Below are 16,836 nucleotides of genomic sequence, written 5' to 3'. Positions count from 1 at the left end.
AGATCCACATCACCCTCGTTACATTCATCGTAATCAATCAAAAGGTACATAGAATCGAGACAATCATTCAAGACATCTTCGCTTTTTGCGATGTTAAAATCGCAAAAGGCTTTCCAATCAAAATCAAATTCCTCCATCAAGGCCCCAATGTCCCATGAGGCAAATGGAGGTTCAAACAAGCCAGTATCCAGATAATCTCCATATGGGTGGAGTTCAGGAACAAGAACAGATTTTTTTAACTGCTTTAATATAGTGTGCGATCCTACCTAAAATAGGATCCACATAAGCTTTGGATTGGGGCAAAAAACCCGGAGACTGAGCAACATCATTGTAAACATCATTATCATACTGAATGGTTTTGCACATTTCAGACTTGACAGAAATAACCTCTTTATTTGTGGTTGCTATGGGCAACGAATCTTTTGGCTGACAAGCCAAATTAGCAGATTGGCCTGCAAGCACCAACTCATTAACATATGGTAATGACAGAGAAATGTTGCATAAGCTAATCTGATCAGCATTTTGCACAGCAGGAAAAAACTCATCTCTAGTTTCAGAGTCCAGAATCTTAAACCTCTTATAGATACAGGACCCATATTTGACCAAATCGTACAAATCGGAAATTCCCTCTACACTGGGAATTTCGGTTTGGCTGGTCATACTGTAACAATTGTGGAATTCTCTCCATGATCAGCGTGTGCTGACATTGCGGAAATCCTCCACAAGCGTATAATTTGAGGGAACCCAGCAAAATGTGCAATGCACCTGTAGAGGGAAATTCCTGTCGACAGGTGGAGCTGTGGAGTGCAGAGGAACAGCTCCTCTGCCCTGCCACAGACGCCAGACAGGAATTGTACGAAGGGAAGAAACGCAGGGCAAGATAGCCCTGAAAGAGAGAGATCAAAGTGACAGAGGATATGTGTGTCCACCAATCTAGTCGCCACCCTGCGACGATGAACACACAACCATAAAGATAAAGTGAGAAGGCAATCGCCAGAGATGGCGATTGCTAACAGCGACACAAGACCGAATAAGCACAGATGAGGAATGTATGTATGTCCACCAATCTAGCCGCCAACCTGCGACGGTGGACACACAACAGAAGAAACCAAGTGAGAACGCAATCGCAAGAGAAGCGATTGCGGAAGAGAATGAACACAGGGACAGAATGTATGTATGTGCCCCAATCTAGTCGCCAACCCGCGACGGTGCACATACAACGGCAGATATGAAGTAGGAACGCAATCGCGAGAGAAGCGATTGCCAGAGGTGACATAAGGCTACAGCAAGGCAGAGCACGAGAGTAGCAAAGGCACAGCAAATCATACAATGAGAAGATAAGGAAAATAACAAACGCTAACTAAACGTGAACACCGCACTCATTCGCAATAGTGCACGCGTTTATGTGCGGTCTCCGCGTGTTAAGCACAACAGAGACAAGCACGCCTAACTAACCACCGACAGACAAACATGAAACAGAGGACGCGAGCGCTTGCTTAACGGTTACCTCACCGAGCCTCCAGCAAGCGTTCGTAGCAGACAATACAGATACACGAAAACAGGAATAAGTGAGAGATACGATCCACTGCTCTTTCCGCCAGAGCAAGTGCGATCCAAGTATAGAAACGGAGCAGCTGGATCCACTGCTCTTTCCGCCAGAGCAAGTGCGATCCAAGTACAGCAAGAGAGATGGAGATCAGACGGATCCACAGCACTAGCGCAAGGCGAGTGCGATCCAGGCAAGACAGATCAGATGAGATAGCTGGTAGCAACCGCTGCTCCAGCTATACTCCAAGAACAAAGATCAGAACGATTTCCTGTCGACCACCGCTGGGACAGGACAATCGCAACAGACAAACAAAACAGATAAGCAATCCTAACTGCACTAGGGAACCTGCCTAGTGCAGTCCCAGGAAATACTCTAGGCTAATCTTCAAACAATGAGCAAGGCTGACACTCCAGGAGTGTTTCACAGGACTAACCCTTATGACCAGCCCAGGTCTGTGATATCACATGGTATTTATAGTACAAACCTCCAGAGGATGTGGCTAGGCAATTTGCATGACAAACGTATGCAAATTCTTCAGCAGCAAGCTGCAAAACTGACAAAAGGTCTCTCTTCCAGAGACCTGCAGAATGCAGACCTGAACAGTGGTCAAAAATCTGCCTGCCTGCGCAGGCAGCCGAGCGGATCCTCACACCTGTATTGTTGTATCTATAGTCTATTACCTTTATTGGGCTGTTGGTCTCCCCTGTTATCATAGACTGTAATCCTATGTATTGTACAGCGCTGTGTAATATGTTGGCTCTATATAAATCCAATAAATAATAATAATAGACGAGTTATAGGAGTACAGCCTGCTTTATCCCTACAGAGATTGAACAGGCTTTAAGCCGAGGCCTTCCACATCAGGCAGTGCAAGTACATTAATTTACCAATGATGCACCAAGTTAGTCAGATAATTCTGACTACTCTGAAGCCATAGACTTTTAGGAATCTTCTGAAAGATTTGGAATCCTCTAGGTCCAGATTTAAGATTGAGGACAAAAAGGATTTGATTGAAGCCATCCAAGGTTGGATTTGGACTATCAGTAAGGAGAAGGTTCTATCCTTACAAGATCATTTATGTAAGGGGATGGAGGGCAGTGAAGTTCCTGTTTTTCTTTTTTTCCCCTAAGTCACTAATAAGAGAGTTATATTCATTGAGAAGCTAGGTATTTTAAAGTATACACTGAATAAGAAAGCAGATGCAATTCTCACAAACACTGGGAAGGCATCTGTGACTCATTTTCGTTTAGCTGCTGCATCATTTTGCATGGCTAGGACCTTGTGTCTTTGCATTGATTAGCTTAAAGCCAGCATTTTGACACATACGAGCAAGAAAGTTGTCGGGCCTGTAGGGATATCTACTTACGAATCAGCTCCAATGCCCCAATCTAACTCCACACGCTTCACCCTATGTGGCGCGTCCCCGCTTGAATGGTAGGTGAAGAGACAACACCTGCCGACTTCGGTTACACCCAGGCCTTTAGTGTGCAAGGTATTTGAGCTGAATGCAGGGTGAGCAAATAAACTTCCAGGCCAAACAAGGATACAGAATAAAATCCAATCACAGCAGCGCGTCCGGGATTGTCTCCAATGTATTGTCTGTTTCACCAGCCTAGATACAAAGGGATAGATACATAGCGTGTAATCCTTTAGCACTAGTACACCCTGTGTTAACACACACACTGTGCAAAGAAAGTTCTATCACCACATGCAGGTTTGGGGGTCACACTCCCCCCCCGCTTTACCCTGCTCACCAGAGATATGCTTTAAGCCAGGCACATCAATAAACAGCAGCAGTTGGATCTAAAAGACATGAAGACATCCGCCTCACATGGCATAAAATCTTCTTTAATAAAAGTATAAGATCGCTAACATATATGCGTACCAGATAAAAATGTAAGTAAAGCGCATCTCACAAAGACATAGGCCGCCCTCCAGGCTTCCCCGCCGTAGCGCCAACTGTGTCCGTCCGTGGTGTGGTCGAAGGGAGCGTGCGTATCCAGATGCTCCGCCCTACGCGTTTCGTCACTCAAAGGGCGTGACTCATCAGGGGCTCTGGATACGCAGCACGCTATAGAGTTTAAATGTACATATGCCCGCCCATGCCGCCTCCCACTGCCATGTGACCCCGACTAGGGTGCTCGTTGATAGGTCCAATCAGCGGTGGGGGCGGAAACCTGGCTGGCAGCTAACAGCATTGCATAAAGTTACGGACGGTCACATTAGATATATACATATAAATACACATTTCCACATCTCCCACGGACTTTACTAAACTCATCAATTCCCTACTAAGTCTCCTATGAATAAGATGTATGGATCTGAGGGGAGGGGGGTGGGCTTTTGGTGATGTGATGTGGGCTTCATACATACTTTTGATGCAAGGTTACTGGGAGCGGAGGGAAACACATGAATTACGGAAAATGTGGTTCAAAACACTAGGAGTGGGGAGACTTAGTAGGGAATTGATGAGTTTAGTAAAGTCCGTGGGAGATGTGGAAATGTGTATTTATTTTATGGGCGGGCATATGTACATTTAAACCCTATAGCGTGCTGCGTATCCAGAGCCCCTGATGAGTCACGCCCTTTGAGTGACGAAACGCGTAGGGCGGAGCATCTGGATACGCACGCTCCCTTCGACCACACCACGGACGGACACAGTTGGCGCTACGGCGGGGAAGCCTGGAGGGCGGCCTATGTCTTTGTGAGATGCGCTTTACTTACATTTTTATCTGGTACGCATATATGTTAGCGATTTTATACTTTTATTAAAGAAGATTTTATGCCATGTGAGGTGGATGTCTTCATGTCTTTTAGATCCAACTGCTGCTGTTTATTGATGTGCCTGGCTTAAAGCATATCTCTGGTGAGCAGGGTAAAGCGGGGGGGAGTGTGACCCCCAAACCTGCATGTGGTGATAGAACTTTCTTTGCACAGTGTGTGTGTTAACACAGGGTGTACTAGTGCTAAAGGATTACACGCTATGTATCTATCCCTTTGTATCTAGGCTGGTGAAACAGACAATACATTGGAGACAATCCCGGACGCGCTGCTGTGATTGGATTTTACTGCTGCAAGGGGGACTTTGGTTTCACTTCTTGACAGTGAGCTGCAAGCCGGGTGACTGTGTAGGGTGGTGAGCGCTGGATCTGTTTGCAATTTAAGGATACAGAATAACAAAGTCCAGCAACAGTCCAGGGTCATACACAGGTAAACAGAAATATCACAGTACCGGAGGGCAAGGCAGAAAGTAGTCAAAGAATGTTTCCGAAATCAAACCAGGCAGCAAGGGTCGTAACAATATTCCAGGCAAGAGGTAAGTTCAGGCAGCAGACAAGGGAGCTCCAGTAATCAAAGCCAAGGTCAAAGTCCAGATAATCCAATATAAACAGCAGGGAACAGCACACCCAGCAACCAGCAAGATAGAAGCTATCCTGGGCAAGATGCAAGTGTCACAGCAATGATTAAATACTGACAGCATCCAATCAGTGGCCGGCCACATGCACACAACAGCCAATCACACGCAGGCATTAATCTTGTTTAAGTATCAGCTGAGAGAGAGAGAGATCAGCTGACACGAGTGGCAATACATGTCAGCTGAGTAACCAGTAAACATCCTGACTGTGTGTCAGCTATAGCTTAGTGGTAAAGAGCACTGCCTCTGACGTGAGAAACCAGGGTCAATCCCAGCCAGGGTCAGCATAATATATTACTATTTATTACATAAACCCCTGCCTAAGTGTCAGCTGACTCTACCTCGGTCGCCGCCTCAGACCATACTGCGGCCGAGAGGAGTGATCCCTTACAGTACCCCCTCTCCCGAGGAGTGGTCTCCGAACACTCCAACCTAGGTTTATCTGGAAATTTACCATAAAATTCATCAAAAAGACGGTTGGCATGCACTTGCCTGGCCGGAACCCATGACTTCTCCTCTGGTCCATACCCTTTACAATGAATGAGAAACTGAAGAGTATTTCTAACTATACGAGAGTCAAGGATTATTTCTACCTCAAATTCCTGTTCCCCATCTATCTCAACTGGATGAGGTGGAGATTTGGAAATGTCGACATTAGCTGCAGATTTCAATAATGTGACATGAAAAGTATCAACCCCTCTTACAGAAGATGGTAATTTTACTCTGTAGGTGACCTTGTTTATTCTTTCCTCAACAGGATATGGTCCTATGTATTTAGGCCCCAACTTGGCTGAAGGCTGATGAAGCGTAATGTTATGGGTAGATACCCAAACCAAGTCACCTGGAGACAATTCTGGCTCAGGGGAGCGATGCAAATCGGCAAACCTTTTCTGATGCTCGGTTGCTGATATTAAATTGTCACGCACCTGCTTCCAGACATCAGGAAAGTGTTTGAGCCAATCCTCCAAACTGGGAAGAGCAGAGGGTGGACCAGAGAGAGAACAAAACTTTGGGTTCAGACCAGAAACAATCTGAAATGGAGACATCTTGGTAGAAGCATTAACCAGATTATTAGCTGCAAATTTAGCAAATGATAAATATTCTACCCAATTTTCTTGGCAGTCAGCTACAAAACACCTTAAATATTGCTCCAAAGTTTGGTTCATTCTTTTCCGTCTGGCCATTAGTCTCTGGATGAAAGCCAGAGGAAAAGGACAGAGATATTCCCAGACGGGAACAGAATGCATGCCAAAATTGGGAGACAAATTGTACACCACGATCAGATACCACATTTTCTGGAATACCATGTAACCTGACAATATTATTAATATAAATTTGAGCCCGTTCCTTGGCAGAGGGTAACTTACTTAATGGAACAAAATGGGTCATCTTACTGAATCTATCAATAACCAGCAAGATCACATTGAATCCCTGAGAAACCGGTAGATCTACTACAAAATCCATGGCAATATCAGTCCACGGTTTCTCAGGAATAGGTAAAGGTTGGAGGAGACCCTGCAGTGACTTTCGTAGACACTTGCTACGGGCACAAACAGGACATGCTTCGATGAAGGCAATAGCATCATTGTTTAATGAAGGCCACCAGACCATCCGTTTGAGCAGCTCTAAGGTCTTTTTCTCCCCGGGATGACCAATTGATTTGCTTTTGTGGAATTGCTTCAAGACCTGTAATCTGAGGTGTAAAGGCACAAATAACCGATCTGTGGGTTTGGCTGGTGGGGCCTCATCCTGTGCTTTGAACAACTGACTAGACAAATCAGGAGACAGGTCAAAAAGTTACAACAGCTGCAGAAATGCATTTCTTGGGTAAAATAAACCCTGGACCTTCAGGATCAGGAACTTGTTTCTCAAAGGACCGCGACAAAGTGTCAGCTTTAACATTTTTAGAACCTGGTTCATACGTTATGATGAAATTGAAACGAGAAAAGAACAATGCCCCCCTTGCCTGACGTGCATTTAATTGCTTGGCATTCTCAATGTATTCTAAGTTCTTGTGGTCGGTGTAAACAGTCACAGGATGAGTGGCTCCCTCCAACCAGTGCCTCCACTCTTCAAAAACCAGTTTAACTGCTAAAAGTTCCCTATTGGCGATGTCGTAATTTTTTTCAGCCGAGGAGAACTTCCTGGAGAAGTAAGCACAGGGATGAAGACGTTCAGGTAACCCAGCATATTGTGACAAGACTGTCCCCACCCCTGACTCAGAAGCATCAACTTCAACAATGAAGGCTTTCTGGACGTCAGGTTGTACCAAGATGGGAGCGGAACAGAAGGCTTGTTTAAAGGAGTTCAACACCTGGACAGCCTCACTGTTCCAAACAGAAGGATCAGCTCCCTTCTTGGTAAGATCCGTGAGTGGTGCCACAATAGAGGAAAAGTTATTAATAGATTTCCTGTAGAAGTTGGGAAATCCCAAGAATCGTTGCAATGATTTTAGATCAGTGGGTTGGGACCAGTTAAGGACTGCAGTTAATTTGTTAGAATCCATAGCTAAACCTGAGACAGAAATTACATAATCCAGAAAGGAGACTTCTTGAACTTCAAAAATGCATTTTTCCAGTTTAGCATACAGACAATTTTCTCTCAGTTTCTGCAGAACTTTTTTGACATGTATTCGATGTTGAGACAGAGAGGGAGAGAAAATCAAAATATCATCTAGATAAATAACCACAAATCTACCTAGATAATCACGGAACACATCATTAACAAAATCCCAGAAGACAGCTGGGGGAATTACACAATCCAAAAGGCATGACAAGATATTCATAATGCCCATCCTTAGTATTAAAAGCCGTCTTCCATTCATCTCCCTGTCTGATCCTGATTAGGTTGTAAGCCCCCCTGAGGTCAAGCTTGGTAAAGACTTTGGCACCTGCCACCTGTGAAAACAAATCATCAATTAAGGGCAGAGGGTATCTATTTTTCACTGTAATTTTGTTAAGACCCCTGTAATCAATACAAGGTCTAAGACTGCCATCTTTCTTTTCAACAAAGAAGAAGCCTGCCCCTGCTGGAGAGGAAGATTGTCTAATAAAGCCCTTTTCAATATTTTCCTTGATATAATCCTTCATGACCTTGTCTTCAGGAGCAGAAAGATTATATAACCGGCCACAGGGTGGCATAGTACCAGGTAACAGTGAGTGTAATGGCCGGCGGGGCCTGTTTTTTATAAGGGGGGGAGTGGCTCCAGGAGAGAGAGTAGCCTGATTGGCTACAATGTGCCTGCTGACTGTGATGTAGAGGTTCAAAGTTGACCCTAATGATGCACTATGGGGGTGAACCGAACTTCCGGAAAAGTTCGCCTTACATGGCGAACACAAACCACCGGAAGTTTCCCGGGAACCGTTCGGGCCATCTCTAGCAGTGAAAGGTATGCAGTGACTGGTATAATACAGCGTGCAGTCACACAGATGCAGTGAAAGGTATGCACTGACTGGTATAATACAGCGTGCAGTCACACAGATGCAGTGAAAGGTATGTAGTGACTGGTATAATACAGTGTGCAGTCACACAGAGATGCAGTGAAAGCTATGCAGTGACTTGTATAATACAGTGTGCAGTCACACAGATGCAGTGAAAGGTATGCACTGACTGGTATAGTACAGTGTGCAGTCACACAGATGCAGTGAAAAGGAATGCAGTGACTGGTGTAGTACAGCGTGCAGTCACGCAGATGCCGTGAAAGGTATGCAGAGACTGGTATAATACAGCGTGCAGTCACACAGATGCAGTGAAAGGTATGCAGTGACTGGTATAATACAGTATGCAGTCACACAGATGCCGTCAAAGGTACACAGTGACCGGTATAATACAGCGTGCAGTCACACAGATGCAGTGAAAGGTATGCACTGACTGGTATAATACAGCATGCAGTCACACAGATGCAGTGAAAGGTATGTAGTGACTGGTATAATACAGTGTGCAGTCACACAGAGATGCAGTGAAAGGTATGCAGTGACTTGTATAATACAGTGTGCAGTCACACAGATGCAGTGAAAGGTATGCACTGACTGGTATAGTACAGTGTGCAGTCACACAGATGCAGTGAAAAGGAATGCAGTGACTGGTGTAGTACAGCGTGCAGTCACGCAGATGCCGTGAAAGGTATGCAGAGACTGGTATAATACAGTGTGCAGTCACACAGATGCAGTGAAAGGTATGTAGTGACTGGTATAATACAGTGTGCAGTCACACAGAGATGCAGTGAAAGGTATGCAGTGACTTGTATAATACAGTGTGCAGTCACACAGATGCAGTGAAAGGTATGCACTGACTGGTATAGTACAGTGTGCAGTCACACAGATGCAGTGAAAAGGAATGCAGTGACTGGTATAGTACAGCGTGCAGTCACGCAGATGCCGTGAAAGGTATGCAGAGACTGGTATAATACAGCGTGCAGTCACACAGATGCAGTGAAAGGTATGCAGTGACTGGTATAATACAGTATGCAGTCACACAGATGCCGTCAAAGGTACACAGTGACCGGTATAATACAGCGTGCAGTCACACAGATGCCGTGAAAGGTATGCAGTGACTGGTATAATACAGCGTGCAGTCAGGCAGATGCAGTGAAAGGTATGCAGTGACTGGTATAATACAGCATGCAGTCACACAGATGCAGTGAAAGTATGCAGTGACTGGTATAATACAGTGTGCAGTCACACAGATGCAGTGAAAGGTATGCACTGACTGGTATATAAAACACTGTGCAGTCACAGATGGAGTGAAAATTATGCACTGACTGGTATAATACAGTGTGCTGGGCCTGGCACAATATAGAAAGGGCCAGCTGTAACAGACAGGGCTGTATATGCAGTCAGTGTGAGTGGCACACACACACACTCTCACACACACACACACACAAAAAACACATCACAAGAACGTTAGCTTTCAAAAGAGCTTTTTTGGGGTGCTTTTCAGCAACAAATATCAGCAAGGAGCAAGCTAAAAAGACCCAACTAACACTTTCCCTATCTCTGCAGCAATGTCTCTCCCTTCTCTCACTAAGCAGGCAGCAGATAGAATGAGAAGATGGCCAACGCAGCAGCGTTTTTATAGGAGGGGAGGGGCAGGGGTCCAGGAGGGGAGTGCAGCCTAATTGGCTGCCATGTATCTGCTAACTGTGATGTAGAGGGTCAAAGTTTAGCCCAATGATGTGGTATAGGGGCGGGTTGAACTCGCTATGAATCGCTGGCGAACCATTCGGGCCATTTACATTTAAATCTCAACAGGTGTGTCCTGCCGTATTTCAATATAAGTTCTGAATTTAGGAAGTCAGATTCACTGTCATTTTGTCATACGGAAAAGTTCTTAGCAGCTATGGGGAAGCATATGTAGTTATGGAAGTAGATGGCAACATCCTGGACTCATAAGGCAGGGACATCTACAGCCACAACGTGGTCAAACCTTTCTACATTCATAACATATTACAGAATAGATGTTCTTTCTGTGCTGCTATTAACTCCAACATGTGAAGCCATATCCTTCATATAACAATTGCAAGCATAGAATTGGAATTCAAGGAGGACACCAGCCATGCCCTTTTTGACCCCTGTTCCTATGACACTGAGGGCCTTATTCAATTCTCCTAAGTTTTCTCCTAGGTGATACTTTTTCATCTTATGCTTTTAAGGACAAACGAGGTGACATGTAACATGATGACATATGTATGTACAGTGCCTAGCACACAAATAACTGGGCTGTGTTTCTTTTTTTTTTCCTGCCTGAAAGAGTTGAAAATCAGATATGCAAGTGACAGTTTCTGTCCGTGTCGGGACCGGGACGGACTGGGTCAGATTATGGTATAACCCTCACTGATTAGTAATTACAGCCATAAAGGGTCAATAATTCATAGATTTGAGCGCTAGCATACTTCAATGAAGGTGTCATTAAGCAGAGACAATGAAACAGTAAAATTTTAAAATATATATTTAAATGGGGTGGATACAATTGTTTTTCTCATCAGTTTATTTTCACCTGGGATGTCCTTTAACTACTTAAGCCAATCTGGACAGATATATTTGTCCAAAAATCGCCACTCAAAGGCAATCTTGACAAATATATCCTCCAGCAGTGTTGCTGCCCTTGTGCACGGTATCTGCGTGCAGGTGGCTCATTCCCTGCCGCTATTACAGGGGATTGATTGCTGAAGAGGAAGAGAGTTCCCCCAGGCAAACGATTCCCTGCAAATGAATCAAGATGCCTCCAATCAGGAGGTATTTGATTCATGAACCAAAATGTAAAAAAAAAGATCTTGAACTCCCTGGTATCTTCCAGGAGAGTGCTTAGTGCCACCTAGTGGCCAAAAAGTAAAATTAAAGTAGAAATAGGGGAAAAAAATACACACTAAATAAAACTGATTGACTCCCAACCCTGCCCATTAACTAAAAAAATAAAAACAAATGTTAAAAAAAATAAAAAAATTACAGTTTAAAAAAAACCCCATAAATTGTTACCTTAGGGACTAAACTTTTTAATATGTATGTTGTGAAGGTATATTACTATATACCTTATTACCTTTAACCTATATGGGCTTGTAATTAGTGATCCACGCAAAACTGAAAAAAATGCACCTGTATTTCTAAATAAAATATTTGCCCCATACATTGTACTAGGGAAATATTTTGAACGTTGCAATAACCGGGACAAATGGGCAAATAAAATGTGTGGATTCTATACACAGCAGAACTGTAATGCTCTTACCTGTCAGCAGCTACAGAAACAGAGCCTTGCAGAGAAATTCTTCCAGCGGCATCCTCGGCTCCCCTGCGGTCGTGGCTGAGCCTGCATGTTCCTCCAATGTCCTCAGCCGGACGCGTGCGACTCAGAGAAGCTTTTATGCTCTGAGACGGCCTCTTAGAGATTAGTGTCAGCTGACACGCTATCAGCTGACACTTTCTGGCTAATGAGATTCTATTGGTCTGCTCTCTACTAGCTGTTGTGATTGGCTGGTTGTTCTGAGGGCTGGCCTTTGATCCTGTATTTAAGCCCTTGGGCTGCAGTCCGTCATTGCCCGTGATAGCAATCAGTAAGCTGGTGCTGGGCACTCTGTCACTCTGTGATAATATTGTATAATATTAGTCTAGTTGCTCTGATAGATATACAGTATATGCAGTGTTTGCGATATATATCTATCCTTTAGACTAGTGTTTATTTTCTTGATTTACTGTGTATGACTTTTGCTACTCCTTGACCTTAATTCTGTCTCAGCCTATTGTACCTCAGACATCTGATCACCTGTGTATGACCTTAGCCTGTTAAACAACCTAGCCTTTGTCTCAGCCCATTGTACCGCAGCTATCTGATATCTCATGTATGATCCTAGCTTACGTTTTGACTACGACTAATCTGATCCTCTGTGCATACGTCTTATACCAAACGTGATATTATCACGGGCCCATACTTATGGAGGAGTTGCAACATCAGGTTATGCTCCTCACAGGGGCTGTTAATCAGCTTACCCAGACAGTGGCTGCTCAGCAGGAACAGCTGAATCAGTTGGCTAATGGACCACTACATGCTGAGGCTTCTGAATGTGAAAGCCGATGCATTATCTAGATGTTTTGAACCCGAGATCCCTCAACCTGTGACTCCTGAATTGATTTTGCCTCCACACTGTGTTATTGCTGCTACTGAGACTCAGGAATTCCCTGAATTATCTAAATCTCTGCAGTCTTTCCAGGAAGATAGCCCTCCTGGAAAACCTCCTGGTTTGACATTTGTTCCCCTTCACCTTCGTTTGGAAGTTCTCCAGCAGTTTCACGACTCTAAATTGGCAGGACATTCAGGTGAGACAAAGACTTGGGAACTACTGTCATGACATGTGTGGTGGCCTTCACTTAGGAAAGATTGCAAAGCATTTGTGGGAGCTTGTAGTGTCTGTGCTAAAAACAAAGTTTCTAGGGTTGCACCCAGGGGTTATCTCATGACATTGCCCATTCCACAGAAACCCTCTGCAAAGCTTTACACTGGCTCTGTATCCATTTCAGAATCAGTTTCAAGATTCTGTGCCTGCCCTACAAATCTGTGCACAAGACCTGCCCGACCTACAGTATATCTCTGAGCTCGTCCATATATATATATATATATATACCTGCCCACACCCCCTCCAGTCCTCCATTGACTGGCTCCCACCCTATGGAACTCCCTTGCACCCCCCTTAAACATCCTCAAGCAAGCCCTCAAGATTGCCTACCCCCAAGATTCACCTTAACTTACTATCCCCCTCCCCATGTGTTCTTCTTGATATCTGGCGACAGTGGACTAATTCGGACTTGAATTGCTGGGTCTCTGTAAAATTGCATTCATGTGTCTTTTATCCTATTTGGGTATATAGCCTTGTGCTATTTTGTATGACTGTGTGCTGTTTGACAACCCTTGTTAACATTCTATGTACGGTATTCCTATTTATTGTCCATGGCTGCGTAATATGTTGGCGTTTTATTATTAATAATAATAAGAAATAAGAACTATTTAGGCAACCATTAGTGGACATTTCAAAAAATAGAATATAAAAGAAAATTTTAATACAATATTCAAACTTTTTTTTACTGTTTTGTGACCCCCCCCCCCCCCCCCTTACTTGTGCATGGCATAATTGTAATGTTCTGTTCCTTTATTAATGGATAAATACTTGTCTCTACATGCATTAAACATGTGCATCTTTTTTTAGGATTGGTTAGCAGCAGATTGCCCTTCTTTAAGAATTATTTCTGTGGAATACGACACTCATTTGAGCGACTGGAATGTTAAGTGTCCAGCAGACAGTCACAGGTATTATCAGTAACTCTATTATTCAATTGTTCATGATACAAACAAAAATAAACTAACAACAAAATTCATTTTACAAAAAGGCTTGGCTATGTATACTGCAAAAGTGAAGACAACTACTTACTGCTACTGTTATAATATTACACTTTTAAAGCCCATCATTCAGCACAGATCTAAGTATAACTTATGCATGCAGGGATGCATGAAGTAGTTCAGCAACAAACAGTTCCTGGCGAATAAAGATTGTTCAGCTTTCGATGTGTTCTTCAATAGGATCTGTGCACATTGTTTCATTCGATTGGATCAGTTCGCCTCCTTCTGCTGAGCGAACCACAAGTTTGGGTCTTCAGCGTTTTTTCAGATCGACCCGTCTGCCGCATTGACTGCGCTCTAACAGAACGGAGGGTCATGGATGTAAAACTAATGCCTTAGGAAAGTAATGTATTTCTCAGGAAGTAAGATTTCTCAGGCAGTCACTCATGATTGTTTCCTTAAAAGTGAACCCAAGGTGAAAATAAACTGATTATATTTATCCTCCTACTCCTAAAAATGATATGTTTTAAGTACCCCAGGGTTTTCTTTTATATTCAAACATTTACAAAGTAGGTTTAATGTTTTATGGTCTCTAATCAGTGGCAGCCTATTAAATGTCCCAGAGTTAGAAAAAGGTCAATAGTTCATGTATTTTATCTGTGCCTGCTCTCAGAAGTTGTATATTCCCAACAAGACAAGCTACCAACAAGACAGAAGCTGTCACTTCCATGCTTAGAAATTAACTTTCAGGCAGCAAAATAAAACAAGTACAACAGCCTCATTATTGATATGTTTTGTACTGTACATACACATGTTTATCTCATCATGTCACATATCGCCTCGGGTACACTTTAACTATGCCCCACACTTGATCTCAATTAGATTTCAGCAGAAACCACTGCCCGTCTCATCCACCTCTCTTCTAGATCCTCTGAGGCAGTCCCTCTCTGCCAATCCCTCCATTGGCTACCAGTTGCCCAAAGGATCCAGTTTAAATTTCTCACGCTTGCATACAAAGCTCTACACAAGCTATCACCTGCATACATGTCCTCTTTATTCTCCAGATAGCTCCCTGCCCGGACCCTCCGTTCCTCACAGGAGACCCTTTTGTCCTCTAGCCTAGTCACCTCCTCTCACTCTTGCATCCAAGGGGCTCGATTCACAAAGCGGTGATAACTCAGTTATCACGCCTAAAAGACTTTAGGCGTGATAACCTTTGCACTAGCAAAGTTATCACCGCTTTGTGCTCTAACTCGCGCGAAGCTACCGCGCGTACGCGCGAACGCGCGCGCGCAAAGTCCCATAGGGCTTAATGGGAGCTTCGCGCGAAGCGCCGGGTGCTGCGCGCTTGCGCGTGGAAAATTCGCGCGAGTTTCTTCTTATCATGCCTAAACTGAGTTTAGGCGTGATAAAGGGGTTTTCACTCGCGTGCAAACACTTTGCACCGCTTTGTGAATCAGGCCCAAGACTTCTCACGGGCTGTCCCTTTCCTTTGGAACTCTCTCTCTCGGAACTATCTCCCTCAGCCGGTTCGTCATGCTCCGAGTCTGGAAACCTTCAAACGCACTCTGAAAACACACCTGTTCAGACAAGCCTATAATTTGCTATAAGCAGCACTGAAGGCACACTGCCTCACCCACTAACCCCTGTGTTTCCTCCCCACTACCCTCTAGATTGTAAGCTCGCAAGAGCAGGGACCTCCTCCTAGTGTTTCTCATACTGCTGTAATTTTAACATATGCACATGTACCAACTACACATCAACAATGTATGCATTTGTATTTCTACTATTCAATGTCATGACTGTACAGTGTCTTGTCATTCTTATGTATATTTGTTCCCCATTATTTGTTTGTACTATGTACAGCGCTACGGAAGATGTTGGCTCTATATAAATAAAAAATAATAATAAAATTAACTACTTGCATTGTATATCACTTGATGCATTGTAATACAATGCAACTATCCTTTTCTCACTGTTTTCCCCTGCTTGCTCTTAGAGACATTCTCCAACTTTTTTGAACACATGTTCCATTTTTAAACTGACTGAAATCAATCAAACATTAATATGTTGCTGGCAATAGATTTCCTACATATGTGGTCAAATTGAACTAGCCAGAAAATGAATGTTTGTATGTCTAGCTTAATATCTGTTTAGGATGCTGTTGTCCTGCACAGGTGTTGGCTGTGTGAGAATTATTTTTCAGTTACAACAGTTGTATCCCCCTGCTCTGGGAGGGTTTTTATTCCTTTACACCCTTGCTCAGTGGCGTAGCTAAGGAGTTCTGGGCCCCGATGCAAGTTTTACAATGGGGCCCTCCAAGCACTCTATACAAAACAATTTATACAGTGCATCAAAACCTGCCAATGGCAACTACAGTGTCAGAGGTGCAAGAAGGGGATGGGGAACAGTGTGTTAATAATTACCACTATTCAAAGTATCTATAGAAGTTATTATTATGAGCACAGGACCAATAGAGAGCTAATACTGTAGTTGAGGTAGGGCCCTTCGGGCCCCTCTGGCCCAAGGGCCCCGATGCATTGGCTTCCTCTGCAACCCCTATTGCTACGCCCCTGCCTTTGCTGATCAGCCACTTTGAGTATGTGTGTTTATAGAGGCATTGCTGGACAGACATTAACAATAGTCAGATAATTGTTTGCTTGGTTGACCACCTGTCTAATATCTTACTTTTTGTTTAACTTAGAACCTACTATATGGAATATTACCGTATATATGGCATGTTACAGGGCTGTGGAGTTGGAATCGGAGCAATTTTGGGTACCTGAAGTCAAGAGTCGGTAGTTTCATAAACCTGAGGAGTCGGAGTTGAATGATTTTTGTATCAACTCCATAGCCCAAGTAAGTATTGGACTAAGGAGTTGGAGCAATTTTGGGCACCTGGAGTCAGAGGTTTCATAAAATGAGGGGTCGGAGTCAGATGATTTTGGTACCGACTCCACAGCCCTGGAATATTAGAGTCAGGTTGCCCCATGCACTTATATTGAATAGGCTGTGCTGGTCTCTACTCCATCATAGCCAGCAGTGCTGTTGA

The 16,836-nt window shown here is 43.8% G+C and overlaps 1 protein-coding gene across 2 annotated transcripts in view; it reads left to right on the top strand.

Annotated features, from left to right (window-relative positions):
• SERAC1 (serine active site containing 1) overlaps positions 1 to 16,836 on the top strand; it is a 197,657-nt gene that overhangs the window by 153,506 nt on the left and 27,315 nt on the right. For both annotated transcript variants that reach the window (XM_068231859.1, XM_068231858.1), the window contains exon 13: positions 13,654 to 13,754. In XM_068231859.1, the coding sequence (XP_068087960.1) occupies positions 13,654 to 13,754 (101 nt within the window). The remainder of the gene's footprint in view (positions 1 to 13,653; positions 13,755 to 16,836) is intronic.

The sequence above is a fragment of the Hyperolius riggenbachi genome, chromosome 4 (genome assembly GCF_040937935.1).
Source record: "Hyperolius riggenbachi isolate aHypRig1 chromosome 4, aHypRig1.pri, whole genome shotgun sequence".
Taxonomy (NCBI): Eukaryota; Metazoa; Chordata; class Amphibia; order Anura; family Hyperoliidae; genus Hyperolius; species Hyperolius riggenbachi.
The sequence above is the reverse complement of the archived record's forward strand: the minus strand, read 5'-3'. Positions and strand labels throughout refer to the sequence as shown.